General features: G+C 39.9%; 1 protein-coding gene across 1 annotated transcript; it reads left to right on the forward strand.

Moving 5' to 3' along the window:
- Positions 1-307: 307 nt before the first annotated feature.
- ZNF559 (zinc finger protein 559) lies at positions 308-10,986 on the forward strand. Its single transcript, XM_081812375.1, is given in 12 exon segments — positions 308-636; positions 5,402-5,625; positions 6,077-6,157; positions 6,812-6,938; positions 8,065-8,147; positions 8,682-8,779; positions 8,781-9,134; positions 9,136-9,423; positions 9,425-9,514; positions 9,516-9,560; positions 9,562-9,645; positions 9,647-10,986. Coding segments are annotated over 9 exon segments (1,263 nt in total). The 5' UTR covers positions 308-636; positions 5,402-5,625; positions 6,077-6,157; positions 6,812-6,904; the 3' UTR covers positions 9,834-10,986.
- The last annotated feature ends 5,435 nt before the right edge of the window (positions 10,987-16,421 follow it).

Here is a 16,421-nt window from a genome sequence, read left to right on the forward strand (position 1 = left end):
GCAGCGATGCAGCGATGCAGCGATTGTATTCATTATCTCTACCGGAAACGTGCAACAAGCTATGCAATGAAGAGTATGATGCGTTCACGTATGCACCAAGATTTGAAAGCAAATGTTATTCAGTTAAGACATGTAAGAGCACGGGCTGGGGAGGAAAATAAGCCGCTTCAGACCCAGCGGCCCGCTTCGTTCCCGCGGGAGGAAAACGGCATCTCTCCTCCCCCAGTTGGTTGGCACAACAGAAATCTGCAGCGGTCCCTTCCCGCGAGGCCCCGCCCCTTGCGCGGTTCGCGGAGACCCGAAAAGCGCATGCGCAGGGCGGCGGCCATTTTGGCCGCGCGCCACTCCCGCGTCTGAGGGGAAGTCCTCCCCTCTGAGCTGCCGGCCTTGGAGCGCCTACGCGGGAAGGAAGGACCGCGAGGGGGAGGCGCAAGGTTGAAGGTCCCTTCCTCCAAGAGCCGGGGCCGGCTGGGTCCCCGGGGCGGCGACGGTAGCCCCGGGGAGAGGCGTGCCGGCCAGGCCTTTTCTGGTCGTGGTGACTCCGGCTCCTGCGACCCCCGCCCCCGGCAGCCTGGCGGTTGTGTTTCCTGCAGGCGGGCACGCGGTGCACTTGTGGGTGTCGGTTATTGAAATTCGGTAAGTTCTCCGCTGGAGAGAGGGACCTTTGCAGGTTCTTAGGGAGCACGTGTGTGTGACACAGATAAATGCAGGAGTGAATGAATTCGCCGAAGTACAAAACCTAGCGCGGCAGAGCCCTGCCAACGCCCGGCGCTTCCAGTGTAGGAGTCTCTCAGGGGAAGGACGAGGCTGGCCCGTTGCCGTTAGCTGGAATTGAATTGACCTAAAGTAACATGAGTTTGGACAGGTGGGTTTTTCTTTCGGGTATTGGTCCTTAAAATATGCAGCGGCAATGAAACGAGCATCCGTGGAACCGTCATCCACGTTCACTAATTGTTAAGATTTTGTCTCGTCATATGTATCGTTAGGGTGAACCAGTTAATGGTAAATTGCAGACATTCACTTCACGCCTTAATGGTAAGCATGCATCAGGACAATCTTCTACTAAAAACAGAACTCCAGGAAGTAGAATTTCTCCAGTTTTCCGAAAGTATCTATTAGAGTTGTCGGGATTTTTTTGGGAGCTAGGATCCGAACAAGATTTGCATATTGCATTTTGTTTTAGCTCTCTGATCCCTTTTACCTAAAATATTTGCCTGCATTTAAAAAAAAAAAATAGTTTTGGTTCTTGAACGTTCCAAGAGAATTTTACTGTAAAATGTTGGCATTCCAATATGATGTTGTTTTCCTATGATTTCATGTATTTATTTATTTGTCAGAGAGAGCGCACAAGCAGGGGGAGCAGCAGGCAGAGGGAGAAGCAGGCTCCCTGCTGAGCAGGCAGCCTGATGTAGGAGTCCATCCCAGGACTCTGGGACCATGACCTGTGCGGAAGGCAGAGGCTTAACGGACTGAACCACCCAGGCGTCCCTTCCTAGAATTTCATTTAATTAACTTGTCTATTTCTTGTAAAGGAGACTTGGGTCTAGAGCAGTACTATATATATATTGTGAGGTACAGATGTAATTTTTTATAATTTTTAGTAACCAAATAAAAATTTTAACCTGAGGGGCCCCTAGGTGGCTCAGTCGGTTAAGCGTCTGCCTTGGGCTCAGGTCCTGATCCCAGCATCCTGGGATCCAGCCCTGTTTCCCACTCCCTGCTCAGCGGGGAGCCTGCTTCTCCCTCTCCCTCTGCCTGCCTGTCTGCCTACTTGTGATCTCTCTGTCTGTCAAATAAATAAATAAAACCTTTAAAAAAGTAAAAATTTTAACCTGTGAAATTATTTTTAGTGTGTCTTATTTAATCCAACTTACCCAGTTATCAGTATAAATTAGTGAAATTAATGACTAATGTAGTTAATAGGGAATTATTAATGAGAAATTTTACATTTCTTTCCTTTTGTAATAAGTTGCTGGAACCCAGTGTGTATGTACACTGGATCTCAGTGTGGATGCTGAGTTTTCATTGGAAATTCTTGATTTGTATTTGGCTCTTACTGTTTTGCTGTAGAAAAAGATCTCCAAACCCAGATTGTTCAAACATACTGAAAAGTTTTTTAGTAACTGAATCAATTTTATTTCTAAATTCTAATTAATTAAAAGTAAATAAAATTAAGAATCTAGCCCCTCAGTCACACTAGCCACATTTCATGTTCACAGTACCCAAAGAACCAGCCAGTGCTTGCCTGGTTAGACTGCAAATTTAGACACTTGAACGTTTCTGTATACTTTGTATTGTATCAGGAAGCAGGTAAGTGCAAGTTGTCCCATTTTTAGGAATGAGAAGCATTTAGTCAAGGTGCACTTCTCTCATAGTCATATTTTTGAGGTAATCCTTGGGTGATACTTGGCAACAGGGGAATCTGTTTCCTAACAGCCTTTTTTTTTTTTTTTTTAAAGATTTTATTTATTTATTTATTTGACAGAAACACAGCAAGAGAGGGAACACAGCAGGGGGAATGGGAGGGGGAGAGGGAGAAGCAGGCTTCCTGCCGAGCAGGGAGCCCAATGCAGGGCTTGATCCCAGGACGCTGGGATCACGACCTGAGCCAAAGACAGGCGCTTAACGACTGAACCACCCAGGCGCCCCTCCTAACAGCCTTTCATCCAAGGGTTTCACATCACTTGTCAGTTTTTGCCTCAATCTGTTTTTACGTGGGGGCGGGGGTGTTACAAAATGGTGTTTTTCCTGTCATTCCTTCTCCATTCTTTAGCTATTCAGCTTTCTTTCCTCACCTCCCCTGTCCTCTATACTATTTTCTTTTTGGAGTATCACAATATATTCTTGGACTTTTCTTTCATTCACTATTATTTTGATGCTCAAACTGTCCCAAATTTGCCCAAGGGTAGTCCTTTTGAATCCTGTGTCCCTTCAGCATGAATGCTTTTAGTCTTTAAACCCTATTAGTCTTTAAAATAAATTCCCAGTTCACTTTGTACTTTTTTTTTTTTTAAGATTTATTTATTTGAGAGAGAGAACACAAGCAAGGAGGAGGGGCAGAGGGAGAGGGAGAAGCATGTTGAGTAGGATGTTGAATGGAAGACGCTAGACACAAATTAATGCATATCGTATGATTTTATATGAAGTTCAAAAACAGGCAAAATTACAGTGTTAGAAGTCAGAATAGTGCTTCTATTTGAGGAGAAAGGAGTAATTTAGATGAGGCATATGAGTGCTTCAGGGTGGAGAATTTCATGATAATGTACTGTACACTAGTAATTCTACACTTGTTTGAATGTGTAATTCAATAAAATGTTTGAAAAATTAACTGTAATTTCCAGGTATTTGAAAAGACCAACAAAATGAACATAAAGCATAAATAAAAAAAATAAAAGTATAAGTAAGGAAGGAATTTTTAAAAGGCAGATTTAATGAAAAAAAGAACTAAGGTTTTTTTAGGAAAAAAGTAGATAAACTTTGGGCAAAGTCTGATTTAGCACTCCACCTACTCAACATTTTATACCCTCTGGTAAGACTCGGGATTGGTCAGATCTCTTACATGAGTGTTTCTAAACTGATATGCCATTGAAGTAGAGCAGTATTTGAAATGTATTCTGAGTTTATTTTGTTTACCATGGAATTGTTCTAGTGCTTTGGATCAAAAGTTGAATGTCACTTTTTAGGCAAGTCAGATGCCAGTTTTTCAAGAGCCTTCTGAAATGGTTGTTTTTGTATTCTGTTTTTATCTTTTGCAGAGCTAGTTCTGAGTTTGCTAAGAAAAATCCTTGGGTGTATGTGTGTGTGTGTTGGGGAATGCAGAGGATAATATTCCTTATCTGTTCATATTTTTTCCCTAGCGCTTAACACCAACTAATAGAATACAGATTTATTGTTTAGTATCTGCTTAGCCCTTTGGAATGTGAAAAATCTAAGGTATGGGGCATTTTCTGTTAATTACACTGTGCTCTCTTCAGTGCACAGTGTATTATGTAGCAAAGGGAAGGACCTTCGTAAAAATTTGCATAATGAATGAAGGCAAAAGCTGATATAAGGACTTGAAGGAAGGCAACTGGGCCTATGTGGTTTTGCCAGGTGGAGGAGCTCAAAGATGTCTGAATTAAATAAACCGTTTGTGCTGGGGATCCTCAAGACCACCCTCATGCTCTGCAATGCAGTAGGACTCACAAGACTCATGCTGGTAAAGCCACCATTATAGTTTATAGAATACAGATCAGAATCCGCAAAGGGATAAGACACATGGGATTAATTCCAAAACAAACCAGGCACAAGCATCCAAGTGTCTTTAACCAGTGCAGTCAAATGGGCATTGCTTAATATTCCTAGTAATAATGTGTAACATCGCATGTGAAATATTGCCAACCAAGGAAGCTCACCCAGTACATTAGATTATTCAATTGGACTGCTGTAACAAAAATATTATAAATTGGGTGGCTTATAAACAACAGAAATTTCTCACAGTTCTGGAGGCTGGGAAAATCAAGATCAGAATGCCAGCAGATACGGTGTCAGGTGAGGACCTACTTAACTGGTTAATGGAAGGCAATCTTCTCACTGTGTTATCACATGGTAGAAGGGGCAAGGTAGCTCTTTGGGGTCTTTTATAAAGGCACTAATCCCATAATTACCTCTCAAAGGCCCCATCTCCAGAAACCATCACACTGGGGATTAGGTGACAATGTATGAAGAGGCAGGGAGGTACAAACATTCAGTCTATAGTCCCTGAGCTTTGGTGTCCAGGTTTTCATTGTGGGTCAGTCCCATAGGCATGTACCACTGACTTCAGCCATGTAGGCTCCAGCCTGAGTTCAAACTGTTAGAACATTGCCCAAAGAGTCAGGCATATAAAAACAGATGTTCACCATAAATCACATTGTTAGCATAAACTATCTGGTCCAACTGGTAACTGTGTGGCCCAAGGCTTCAGACATTACCAGGCAGGGTATTCCATGGACTCAGGTTGTCTCCCACAAGCCCCGCCAAGAGTAGATCTGAAGACAGGCTTTTCTCAGGAAAGTGCAGGATTTGAGCAACCCAGACCTGCTGAATTAATCATTTCTTGCACACCATTTTATAATCGTTGTCCAGGTATGTTGGCAAATAACAATAACCTTAGGAGTTCAGGCTTTTGAGCTAGAGTAACCTGTATTCAGACTCTGGCTCTTCCTAATTGGTGATTTTGGGCCAGTGACTGCTTCTATCTCAATGTAGATTGCCTCAGCTGTGGAATGACAGTAATAATAACCATGTTGATAATCATATGAGCTACCACTGCTTCTGGCACATAATAGGTATTCAGTAAGTGACGATTGTTATTTATATTCATGTGGTATACTCTACAATTTTTAATGGCTTTCATGTAATGTAACTTCATCTTCTACAGAGAGCTGACTAATGAATGATGCTTCATGACAGCTGAGTACTACCTGTTGCTTAAAGACTGATGGTATGTGGCAAGACTCCACTGCTACTTAATCAAGAGGAATTGAAATTGACCTATCTCCATTAAATTCAGACACTGTCTTGAAGGACTTTGGGAACAAGAGGGTTCAGGGAGGTTTTACTGTCATACCCACAGGATGCCAGCCATTGATCTTTTCTCTTGTGGTAAGTCCTTGTTGATGCTCCTGTCAGACTGTTTTACCTAGCTTGTGAACAGCCTGTCTTGTGGTCAGTGTCTAAGCAGACCTGTTTCTGTACTGTCCAGGAGGGGGCTTAAGTAGATAAGAACATTCTGATGTCTACGTCCTGGGATTTGGGAAGGAGGGGTGGGTATTTTTGTGGGAGAGAGTCTGCTTAATCACGTGATGAGATTCATTATTGTTGGCCAAAGAAAACAACTTTACCTCTCTGGACTTTAAATTTCTTTTTCTGTAAAATGGAATTTTTCCTCCCAAAGCTCAAAACCCTTCTGATTTCAGATGAGGATGAGGTAGTCTGCTTGGGTATTTTATGGCAACAGCAGGTGTGTCAATTTAGAATTAGCGTGGAGTAGCTTCTAGCCTGAGTGGGAATTTTGGGCAGTTTGGGTTCTCAGGTTTTATTTCTTCTCCCCAAGGTCACCTTTTTTTTCTGACTTTGTGAGGAGAAGTCAGAAGAGGAAAGGATAGTGACCAGGTGTCTGACAAATTATTCTCAGGTAAGTAGGAAATTTATTCTTTTATAAAAGTATATGCTTCTTCCTACCAGGTAGACATGTTTTCTTCTAGTGGAACAGAGTTTCTTTATGTATATAGGGCCTGCCTAGGGACTGAGTACCCAGATAAATTTCCTCAGGTTTCAGGATTTTTTATGTAGTTGACAGATGACATAGGGAAATGATACTATTATCCCAGTATTTACTAATTCAGTCCAACTCTCATCTGTGCTGATTGTGTGCTCTTAGTGTGCTATGATACACTGTGAGGGAGTGGACATGTGTTTCTCAGAATTTGTGCTATCGCCGGAGGAATGATTCATTTATTCACCAGCATTTATTGTGTCTGTAATGTGCTCAGATTATGGTAAGTCTTGTCAATAGAGAAGAATAAGACTAGAAAAATGTACAATGTAGCTGTGGTGAGATACATTCAATTGGGTAAAAGAGGTGCTCTTAAAGCTATATGACTGGATGAGGTCACCAGTGAGTATGCCCAGGTAGAGAGGAGAATGGGCATGAGGACCATCAAGCCCTGGGAGAGATGATGGGAGAACATGGAACGCTATCTAAGCTTTGGGTCTCCCATTCTCTTTCTCCAGTGAACATGGGTTTAGATGGCAATTGCCTGATGCTGGGATGTTTGTGATGGTTTAGGACCCAGTGACCTTTGAGGATGTGGCTGTGGAATTCACCCAGGAGGCGTGGATTTTGCTGGATCAAACTCAGAGAAGGCTGTGCAGAGATGTGATGCTGGAGAACTACAAGAGTCTGGCTGCAATAGGTAAGGTTGGTGCCATGTCTTCATTTAGCTTTTTCTGGAACAAATCTCTCTTAAATGACTGTATTCTAGACTCTGCTGACTAATGGCAATGCAATGGTAAAAAGAGCAGACATTGTTTCTGTTCTTGTAGATCTTATCTTGAAGTGGCTTCCTCTTGAAAATGAAGATCTGTTTGTCGTTCTGGTTTTATTTTCTCTATGGATTGAAAGGCTTAGGACTTCAAAAATGTTTCAAAATACAAGTTTGAGCCGGGGTTTCAGGGGAAAGATCAGCACCCTTTTTGGTGAACAATGAGAGAGTATGTGTTTGCATTTTAGTTTCATTTGAAAGTTTATTGGTCTGAAAAACAAAGTTTATTGGTTTGATAAAGTTGTCACGAACATTTTATTGTTTCTCAAGTTATACCTGACAGTATTTGGTATCCCTGGAGGGGGGGGGGTCCTGATTTATGGAATTATTTGTCATCCCTTACATGTTCTTGTATCAAGCTTCTTTCTCTGAGAGCCAGGTACCAGCTGTGCAGACCAGGTCTGATCTTTCAGGTGGAACAAAAAGGAGAGTGGAGGATAGTGGGAAGGGTTTGCAAAGTAAGGGAAAAGGGAGAGGTGATTTCTTTATGAAAAACAGCAGGAATCTAGGAACTGTGGTCTATTTGGAAATGTTAAATAGGAAGCTTTTGAAGATGGATTTTTCCTGAGAATGCTGGTGCCTTTGGTTTCTGTGGTTCCTTGGGTACTTTAGACTTCTCTTTAACTTTCATCCACTTTTCTGAAACTTCCTTTTGGCCTGACAGTAAGATCTATTTCTTCTTTAAATTTTGCATTTAGCTCTTTATTCATTTTCTTTCATCTTTGCTTTCCTGGTTATGCTGCTTTCTGTTCACCATCAGTCTCAACATTTATAAAATCATTTCTTAGGAAATCACCTACCAACTTGACCAGCACCTTATCATTGCCAGACTCTTAATGTAGTCAGATTTCTCAATCTCTGTGTATTCATTTCTCTTTATTTTATATTTTAAGTCAGTCTTTGAAAGTAAGTAGACATCGGCCTTTATTTTTTTTAACACTTTCCTTCCATCATTTATTTCTCCAAGACCTTAATGTGTTTTTTAATCTTATTTCAGATTGGGAGATTTGTCTTAATACCAAATGGTCAGCACCTCAGCAGAATATTTTGCAGGGGAAAACACCCAGTGTGGTAGAAATGGTAAGATTCTCAGTGTGTAATTCCTTGCCTTCCACAGCAGTGGAAGATTGGAAATTCCATAAGATAGAAAAGCAACATGATAACCATAACAGACATTTGGGGCTAGTGTTATTCATCCCAAAGGAAACTGTTTCTCACAGTCTCTGAGCATTATGAATTTGACAAACCCTTTAAATACTCCCCGAGATATATTCACACAGTGTTCACTCAGTATTTCCATATACATAATTTAGATACAGTTTTGGATAAGTAATTTCATCTCAATCAATTATCAACTAAACTCTGTAAGAATCCCTGTGAAAGTAAAGACTACAACAGAACTTTTTAGCAGAATGGTCACTTCATTCTGCTTGAAAGCACTCAGGTCTGGAACCATGCATTGCATGCAGTGAAAATGGAAGAAAAACCAAAAAACTTCAGTCATACTGATTTGTTTCCTGTGTAGTAGAACAGAATTCAAGGCAGAGGGGAGGATCTTTGAGTGTAATAAAGCTGAAAAACTTTTGTAAGTCATCGTAATCTCTTCATCAACAGGAGAGAAGCCATACTGGAGAGGAATTGTTTAATTTTAACCATTGGGAAGAAGCCTTGAGTGAACACTCCTGTTTTAAGATTTACAGATTACTCACATTAGAAAAAAACTTGTGAGTGCAACCAGTATGTAAAAGCCTTCACAAAGAACTCTGCCCTTAATCTATACAACAAAACCCATGATGGAGAAAAGCCTCCTAAGTGTAATCAGTGGTGAAACAGTTTTTAGCCAAAATCCACATCTGTTCATGAGAAAACTTACACTAGAAAGAAACCGTATAAATGCACGGACTGTGGGAAAGGCATTCCTTCTTCCTTACACCTTAGAGAATGTGTAAGAATTCATGGTGGAGAAAGGCCACATACCTTTAAGGAATGTAGGAAAGCTTTTTCTCATTCTACAGGCCTTTTTGAGTATATGCAAATGAACAATAGAAAAAAGTCCTACAAATCTAAAGAGTGGGAAAACCTTTATTTGATCTTGTCTTATTCATCATTTAAGAACTCAAAGTGAATTAATGCCTATGGAATGTAAGAAATTTGAGAAAGCCTTTCCTTGTTCCCTAAATCTTGCTAAATGTATACAGTTTCATATGAGAGACACACACTGTGTTTGCAAGGAGTGTAGTAAAGAGTTTACTTGTTTCCCAAAACTTAATATTCACATGTGAGTTCACACTGGAGAAAAACCATATGAGTGTAGTAAATGTGAGAAAACCTTTACCAATTCTTCAGATCTTATAAACACGAAATCACACTGGAGAGAAGCCTTATGAATGTAAGGAATGTGGGAAAGCCTTTAGTAACTCATCTTGCTTTAAAAGTCATATGCAAACTCCCTTGAGTAAAACCCTATAATTGTAAGCAGTGTGGGAAAACCTTTAAGAATTCACAGTATAGAAAGAACTGTTGAATGTAAGGAATATGGGAAGTCATTTAGGTATTCTTTGCACTTTAGTCAACATAACACATACTGGAGAAAAGCCATGTAAATGTAAAAAGGGTGGGAGAGCCTTCACTATTTCATCAGGCTTTACAGTACACATGAGAACTCACACTGCTGGATGACCTTTTGAATGTAAGGACTGTGGGAAAGCCTTTACTCGGTTCACATCTTTTTTTTTTTTTTTTAAGATTTTATTTATTATTTGTTAGAGCACAAGCAGGGGGAGTAGCAGGCAGAGGGAGAAGCAGGCTCCCTGCTGAGCAAGGAGCCAGATGTGGGACTCGATCCCAGGACCCTGGGATCGTGACCTGAGCTGAAGGCAAACACTTAGCCAACTGAGCCACCCAGGTGTCCCTCAGTCCACATACTTTATTCAACATTTAAGAACTCATAGTGGGGAAAAGCCATATATAGATGAGGAATGTGGAAAAACCTTTACTACTTCATGCCTTACAGAATGTATAAGATTTCACTCTTGAGCGAAGCTTACGCTTGCAAAGAATATGGGAAAGCCTTTAATACTTTCTCTTAGAAAACACATACTAATTCATAGTGAAGGTAACCTTATTAATGAGGAATGTAGGAAGGCTTTAGCTCTGCCTTATACTTTACTATTCAGCTCTGATTTCGCAGGTATGAAAAATCTTATAAATGTAAAAAGTGTAGGATTTTTTTTAATTCTTATGCCCCACTTTGGGAAAACATGAAAGCACACATTAGGAGAGATCCCATGAGTGAAAGGGATATAGGAAAGGCTTTGATTATTCTTTGTTATTAGGAAACATAATTCACACTGGAGAGGAACTGTAAATTATAAATCTAGAGAAGGTGGAAAAGACTATGTTAATTTATGTTACATGTAGTAAATCACATTGGAGAGATTCTGTGTGAGTGTAAAAACAGTGCTTTCAGTAAATATCTTACATATTTTTTTTTATAAAAATTGAAGTGCTAAAAGGGTTTTTTAAATGAAAAACCTTTGTTACAAAAGGTTTTTTGTTTTGTTTTGTTACAAAAGATTTTTGAATAAAACCTAAAAGTGTAAGAAATTTGGGAAAGTTTTAGAGTACAAATCTTCACTTACTGCATACAAAAAAGTTGATACTGGAAAAGAAAACCATTTTTACTTAAATGGGTTGTCTCTGTGTGTGTGTCTTAAAGTAGACCAATAGTTTTAAAGACCAGTGATGTTGAACATCTTTTCACATACTTGTCATCCATTTATCTTTGGTGAAATGTATGTTCAAATATCTTTTTTCTTGTTAGAGTCTTTGGTTTGTTATTATTGAGTTTGGTTTTCTTAATGAACAGATTTATTGAGGTATAATTGCCATGCAATAAACTGTACATATTTTAAGTGTATGACCTGCGTTTTGATGCATACACACATCCATGAAATCATCGTTTTCCTGTACACTAGCAATGAACAAATAGAATTTGAAATTGCAAACACAATACTATTTATACTAGCACAACAAAATATGTGCAAAGTCTATATGGGGAAAATTACAAAACTCTGATGAATGAAATCAAAGAACTAAGTAAATGGAGAGATATTTAATGTTCATGGATAGACTCTGTATTGTCAAGATGTTAGTTCTTCCCAACTTGACTAATAGATTCAATCCAGTCAAAATTCCAGCAACTTATTTTGTGGATATTGACAGACTGATTCTGATGTTTATATGGAGATGCAAAAGACCCAGAATAGACAACACAATATTGAAGGAGAAGAACAAAGTTGGAGGACTGAAACTACCTGGCTTCAAGACTTAATATAAAGCTGCATTAAGACGGCTGGTGGTGGTAAGAGAATAGACAGATTGATGGAACAGAACAGGTTGCTGAGAAATAGGCCCACTTAAGTAGTCAGCTGATCTTTGACAAAGGAGCAAAGGCAGTGGGAGTGAAGAAAATTCTTTCCAACAAATGACGCTGGAACAATCAGACATCCACATGCAAAAGAATGAATCTAGACACCGAACACTCTTCACAAAAATTAACTCAAAATGCATTGTAAACCTAAGTGGAAAATACAAAACTATAAACTCCTAGAAGGTAACATAGGAGAAAACCTAAATGTCCTTGAATGTAGCAATACCTTTTTAAATATAAAACTGAAGGCTTGATCCGTAAAAGAAATAATCGATATACTGGACTTCATTAAAATTAAAAACTTAGGCTCTCTGAAAGACCTTGTCAAGAGAGTGAGAAGACAAGTTGGGAGAAAATATTTGCAGAAGACACATTTGGATAAAGGACCGTTACCCAAAATATACAAGGAACTCCTAAAACTCAACAGTAAGAAATAGCCTATCAAAAATGGGCCAAAGACTTTAAGAGACATTTCTCCACAGAAGATGTACAGATGGCAAATAAGCATTTATGAAAAGATGCTCTACATCATGTCATCAGAAAAATACAAATTAAAATGAGATAACACTACACATCTATGAGAATGGCCAAAATCTGGAACACTGACAGCACCGAATGCTTCTTTGCTGGTGGGAAAACAAAATTGTACAGCTGCCTTGGAATAGTTTGGTGGTTTCTTTTTTTTATTTTATTTTATTTATTTATTTGACAGAGATAGCGAGAGCAGGAACACAAGCAGGGGGAGTGGGAGAGCAAGAAGCAGGCTTCCTGCCAGCAGGGAGCCCGATGCGGGACTCGATCCCAGGACCCCGGGATCATGACCTGAGCCGAAGGCAGACGCTTAACAACTGAGCCACCCAGGTGCCCAGTTTGGTGGTTTCTTATAAAACTAAATGTACTCTTACCAAATGATCCAGTATCGGGGGTCCTTGGTATTTACCCAAAGAAGTTGAAAACTTATGTTCATCAAAAACCAACACATGCATGGTGTTTCAGAGTTGTTTTGTTTGTTTGCACATGAATGTTTATAGCAGTTTTATTCCTAATTGCCAAAACTTCAGTAGGTGAATGAATGCCTTCAGTAGGTAAACGAATAAATAAACTGGCGCATCCAGACAATGGAATACCCAGCACTTAAAAGGAATGAACTATCAGGCCTTAAAAAGACCTGGAAGCACCTTAAATGCATATTACTAAATGAAAGAAGTCAATCTGGAAGTGTTACATACTGTATGATTCCAATTCTTATGACATCATGGAAAAGGCAAAACAATGGAGATCAGTGGTTGTTGGGTTGGGGGAGGGGCAGCTTGGGGTATGAATAGGCAAAGCACAAGGGATTTTGAAGGCAGTGAAATACCTTGTATGATACTATAATGGTGAATATATCATTCTATATTTGTCCATACCTTAGAATGCACAACACAAAAAGTGAACCCTAAGGAACTATGGGTGATGATATGTCAATGTTGGTTCATCAGCTGTAACAAATTTACCACTCTGGTGTGAAATGTTAGTAATGGTGGAGGTTATGCATTGTGGGGGCAGGAGTATATGGAAAATCTCTGTACCTTGCTCAATTTCATTGTGAACCTAAAACTGTTGTTTAAAAAAAAAAAAAGTCTTAAAGTGAATAGAGACCTTTGAATCCAAAAACTTTGGGCAGGGAGCAAGATGAAATAGGTCTATAAGACTCCATTAAAAATATGGTCCTATGGGAAAGCAAGTATGATTCAGGTAGCAGAACTCCACAGAGAATCATTCCTATGATGCAGTACTGCTCCTTAAAGGAATAGACAAGATATTCCTGTCTTTCAGAATTGCTTGGATCATTGGCTATAGTAGGTCTTCCATTCCTCCCACTCCTTCCTTTTTTAATGATAAGCAGCCAGCATTTTATTTTTTTTAAGGTTATTTTGTTAGTAATCTCTACACCCAATGTGGGGTTTGAACTCACAACCCTGAGATCAAGAGTCGCATGCTCTTGTGACTGAGCCAGCCAGGCACCTCCCACGCCTTTCTTAATATGAATGTCTATTCTGATTATGCTTTTCTCTTCTCACAATTATATATATATATATATATATATAAAATATATATATATATGGTGTGTGTGTGGGGAGTAAATAACTTGTCTCTTTACTTCACAAATCTTCAAGAGTAACATACTCAAACCAAGCAGTCTTTTCCAGACTTTAGATGTCAAGATTCTGGACATAGAGCTTGAGTCTGATACTATGGGCACAAGATTTTGGCATGGTTTTAATAGGCGGTGACTATTTGTGTATGTGGAAGGTATATAAATAATTTGTGGCAGACTGATGATTTTAAAACTTGGCCCCAAAATTCTTTGACACCGTTCCCTCCCCTTGAATCTGGGCATACTTTTGACTTTCCCCTAGAGGAGTACAATATAAATGATGCCATGTGATTTCCCAATCTAGGCCATAAGAGACCATGCAATTCCCTCCTGGTTATCTTGGCATCTTCCTCTGTTGGGATACTGCCAGTTGGTATGCTTCCCTTGGAAACCAGCAGTTATGCTGTGACATGGAGGGGCTACATGGGGATGCTCCTCTCAACAGTGGAGCAAGATGAAATAGGTCTATAAAACTCCATTTTAGGTCTATAAAACTCCATCAATAGCTGGAGGAATAGCCCTCTACCTGTTTCAAGGAAGGCAACCAGATGCATGTGTGAGTCTCCAGATGACTCCAGGCCCTTGTCTTTGGAGTCATCTTGAGCTGTGTGAGTTTTCCCAGATAAGGCCCTGGTCTTTGTAGAGCAGAGACAATCCATTCATTCCCTTTGTGTCTTGTCCAAATTCCTGACTCATGATCTGTGAAAATAATAAAATGGTGGTGGGTCCACACCAGCAGTTTTCAAACTTTTTGACCTCAGGACTCCTGTATACTCCTTAAAATTGAGCATCCAAAATGCTCTATTATGGGCATTGTATCTATGAGTATTTGACATAGTAGAAGTTAAGACAGATGTTTCAAATATTTATAATTCATTTCATAATGTACATACTTAGGAAAATTACTATTTTCCAAAATGAAAACAAAAAATGTGAGAAGTGAGAGTCTCTTGTTGACCAAACTTTAGTAAGTCTCCTGAACCTTTTCCTGGGTCCGTCTGCACTTCCTTATAAAATCCAGTTTTATCAAGAGCCCTGCTAAGTCAGTTTAGCAAGAGTTCCCTTATCCTCCACCATCCTTCCGGTGCTTTCTAATCACCCTGGCCTGTCTTCAGCAAAGATTGTTAGGTCAGTTCAGCCAGAATTCCTAACCCCTCTTGTTTCCTCTTAGTAATTTTCTTTCTTTCTTTTTTTTTTTAAAGATTTTATTTATTTATTTGACAAAGAGAGACACAGCGGGAGGGGGAACACAAGCAGGGGGAGTGGGAGAGGGAGAAGCAGGCTTCCCGCAGAGTAGGGAGCCTGATGTGGGACTTGATCCCAGGACCCTGAGATCGTGACCTGAGCTGAAGGCAGTCGCTTAACCGACTGAGCCACCCAGGCACCCCCTCTTAGTAATTTTCCATCCACTGACCCTTATCCTGCTTCTTGGCTATAAGTTCCCACTTACCATGCTGTATTTGAACTTGAGCCCATTCTCTCCCCCACTGTAAAGTCTTGTTGCAGTGGTCCCTGTACCTATCTCGATGGCTGAAAAAAGTCTGCCTTACCATCTTTAACAGGTGTCATTATTTTTTTTCCTTATCAGATGAATGACAAGCTTTACAAAAAGATTTTTATAAATCATTTTTTCTAGCTTAGTTGGTGACAGCTGGAGTCTCATACATGCTTCTGCATTCAATTTTTTGCCATAAAATTGATGAAATGTATATAGAAAATTAAGCTTCAGTGAGATACATGGTTGGAAAAGTATTTTCATACAATTTTGGCTCTTTGATACTTTGCCAGAATTCAACTAATGGTAGTTTCTTAAAAGATTTAGTTGCACTGTGGAGTATGAAGTTCTATCAGTGAACTTTTCCTGTTCTGTTACATTAAAATCCATTGATTTTTCTTGCACTTTGGATATTTTACCTGTATGTGATTTTGTGCCATCATGTGTTAACTCATATAGGAAATAGTGTGCTACATTATGCATATTTTTCAAATGTTGACTTATTTTATTATGAAGCATCATGCACTAATATAACTATTGATCATAGCAGAAAGGTTTGTAAATGTTGAGAAACTGCCAGCATCATGGTTGCAGATATATACATTTTCCAGATTTTTCTATTGCCTCAAGGACATTTTTAAGGAAAACTGGATTTCTTTTTTTTTTTTTAATGTTTTATTTATTTATTCATGAGAGTCAGAGAGAGAGAGAGGCAGAGGCAGAGGGAGAAGCAGGCTCCCCACCCAGCAGGAAGCCCGATGCGGGACTCGATCCCAGGGCCCTGGGATCATGACCTGAGCCGAAGGCTAGACGCTTAACCATCTGAGCCACCCAGGCGCCCAGGAAAACTGGATTTCTTATTTATCATGAGTATGTGGCAACGAAGAATACAATGACTGTGGCACCTGATGCCACTGCCTTGATTTCTGCCAAGGTGCCAGCAATTTTACCCACCATTGCTTTTATATCATATATAAATGTCAACGTGATGAAATGGTAAATAATAGAACTATTATAACAATAGTTTTGACCTCACAGACTGCCTGAAAGTGTCTTGGGGTCCTTCAGTTTGGCAACCACATTTTGTCTTTTTTTTTTTAAAGATTTTATTTATTTTTTCTAGAGAGCGAGCGAGAGAGAAACAGCATGAGAGGGGAGAGCGTCAGAGGGAGAAGCAGGCTCCCCGCTGAGCCGGGAGCCCGATGTGGGACTCGATCCCAGGACCCTGGGATCATGACCTGAGCCGAAGGCAGACGCTTAACCATCTGAGCCACCCAGGCGCCCAGC

The sequence above is a fragment of the Leptonychotes weddellii genome, chromosome 1, assembly GCF_054177405.1.
Source record: "Leptonychotes weddellii isolate Sample4059 chromosome 1, ASM5417740v2, whole genome shotgun sequence".
In the NCBI taxonomy this organism is placed as follows: domain Eukaryota; kingdom Metazoa; phylum Chordata; class Mammalia; order Carnivora; family Phocidae; genus Leptonychotes; species Leptonychotes weddellii.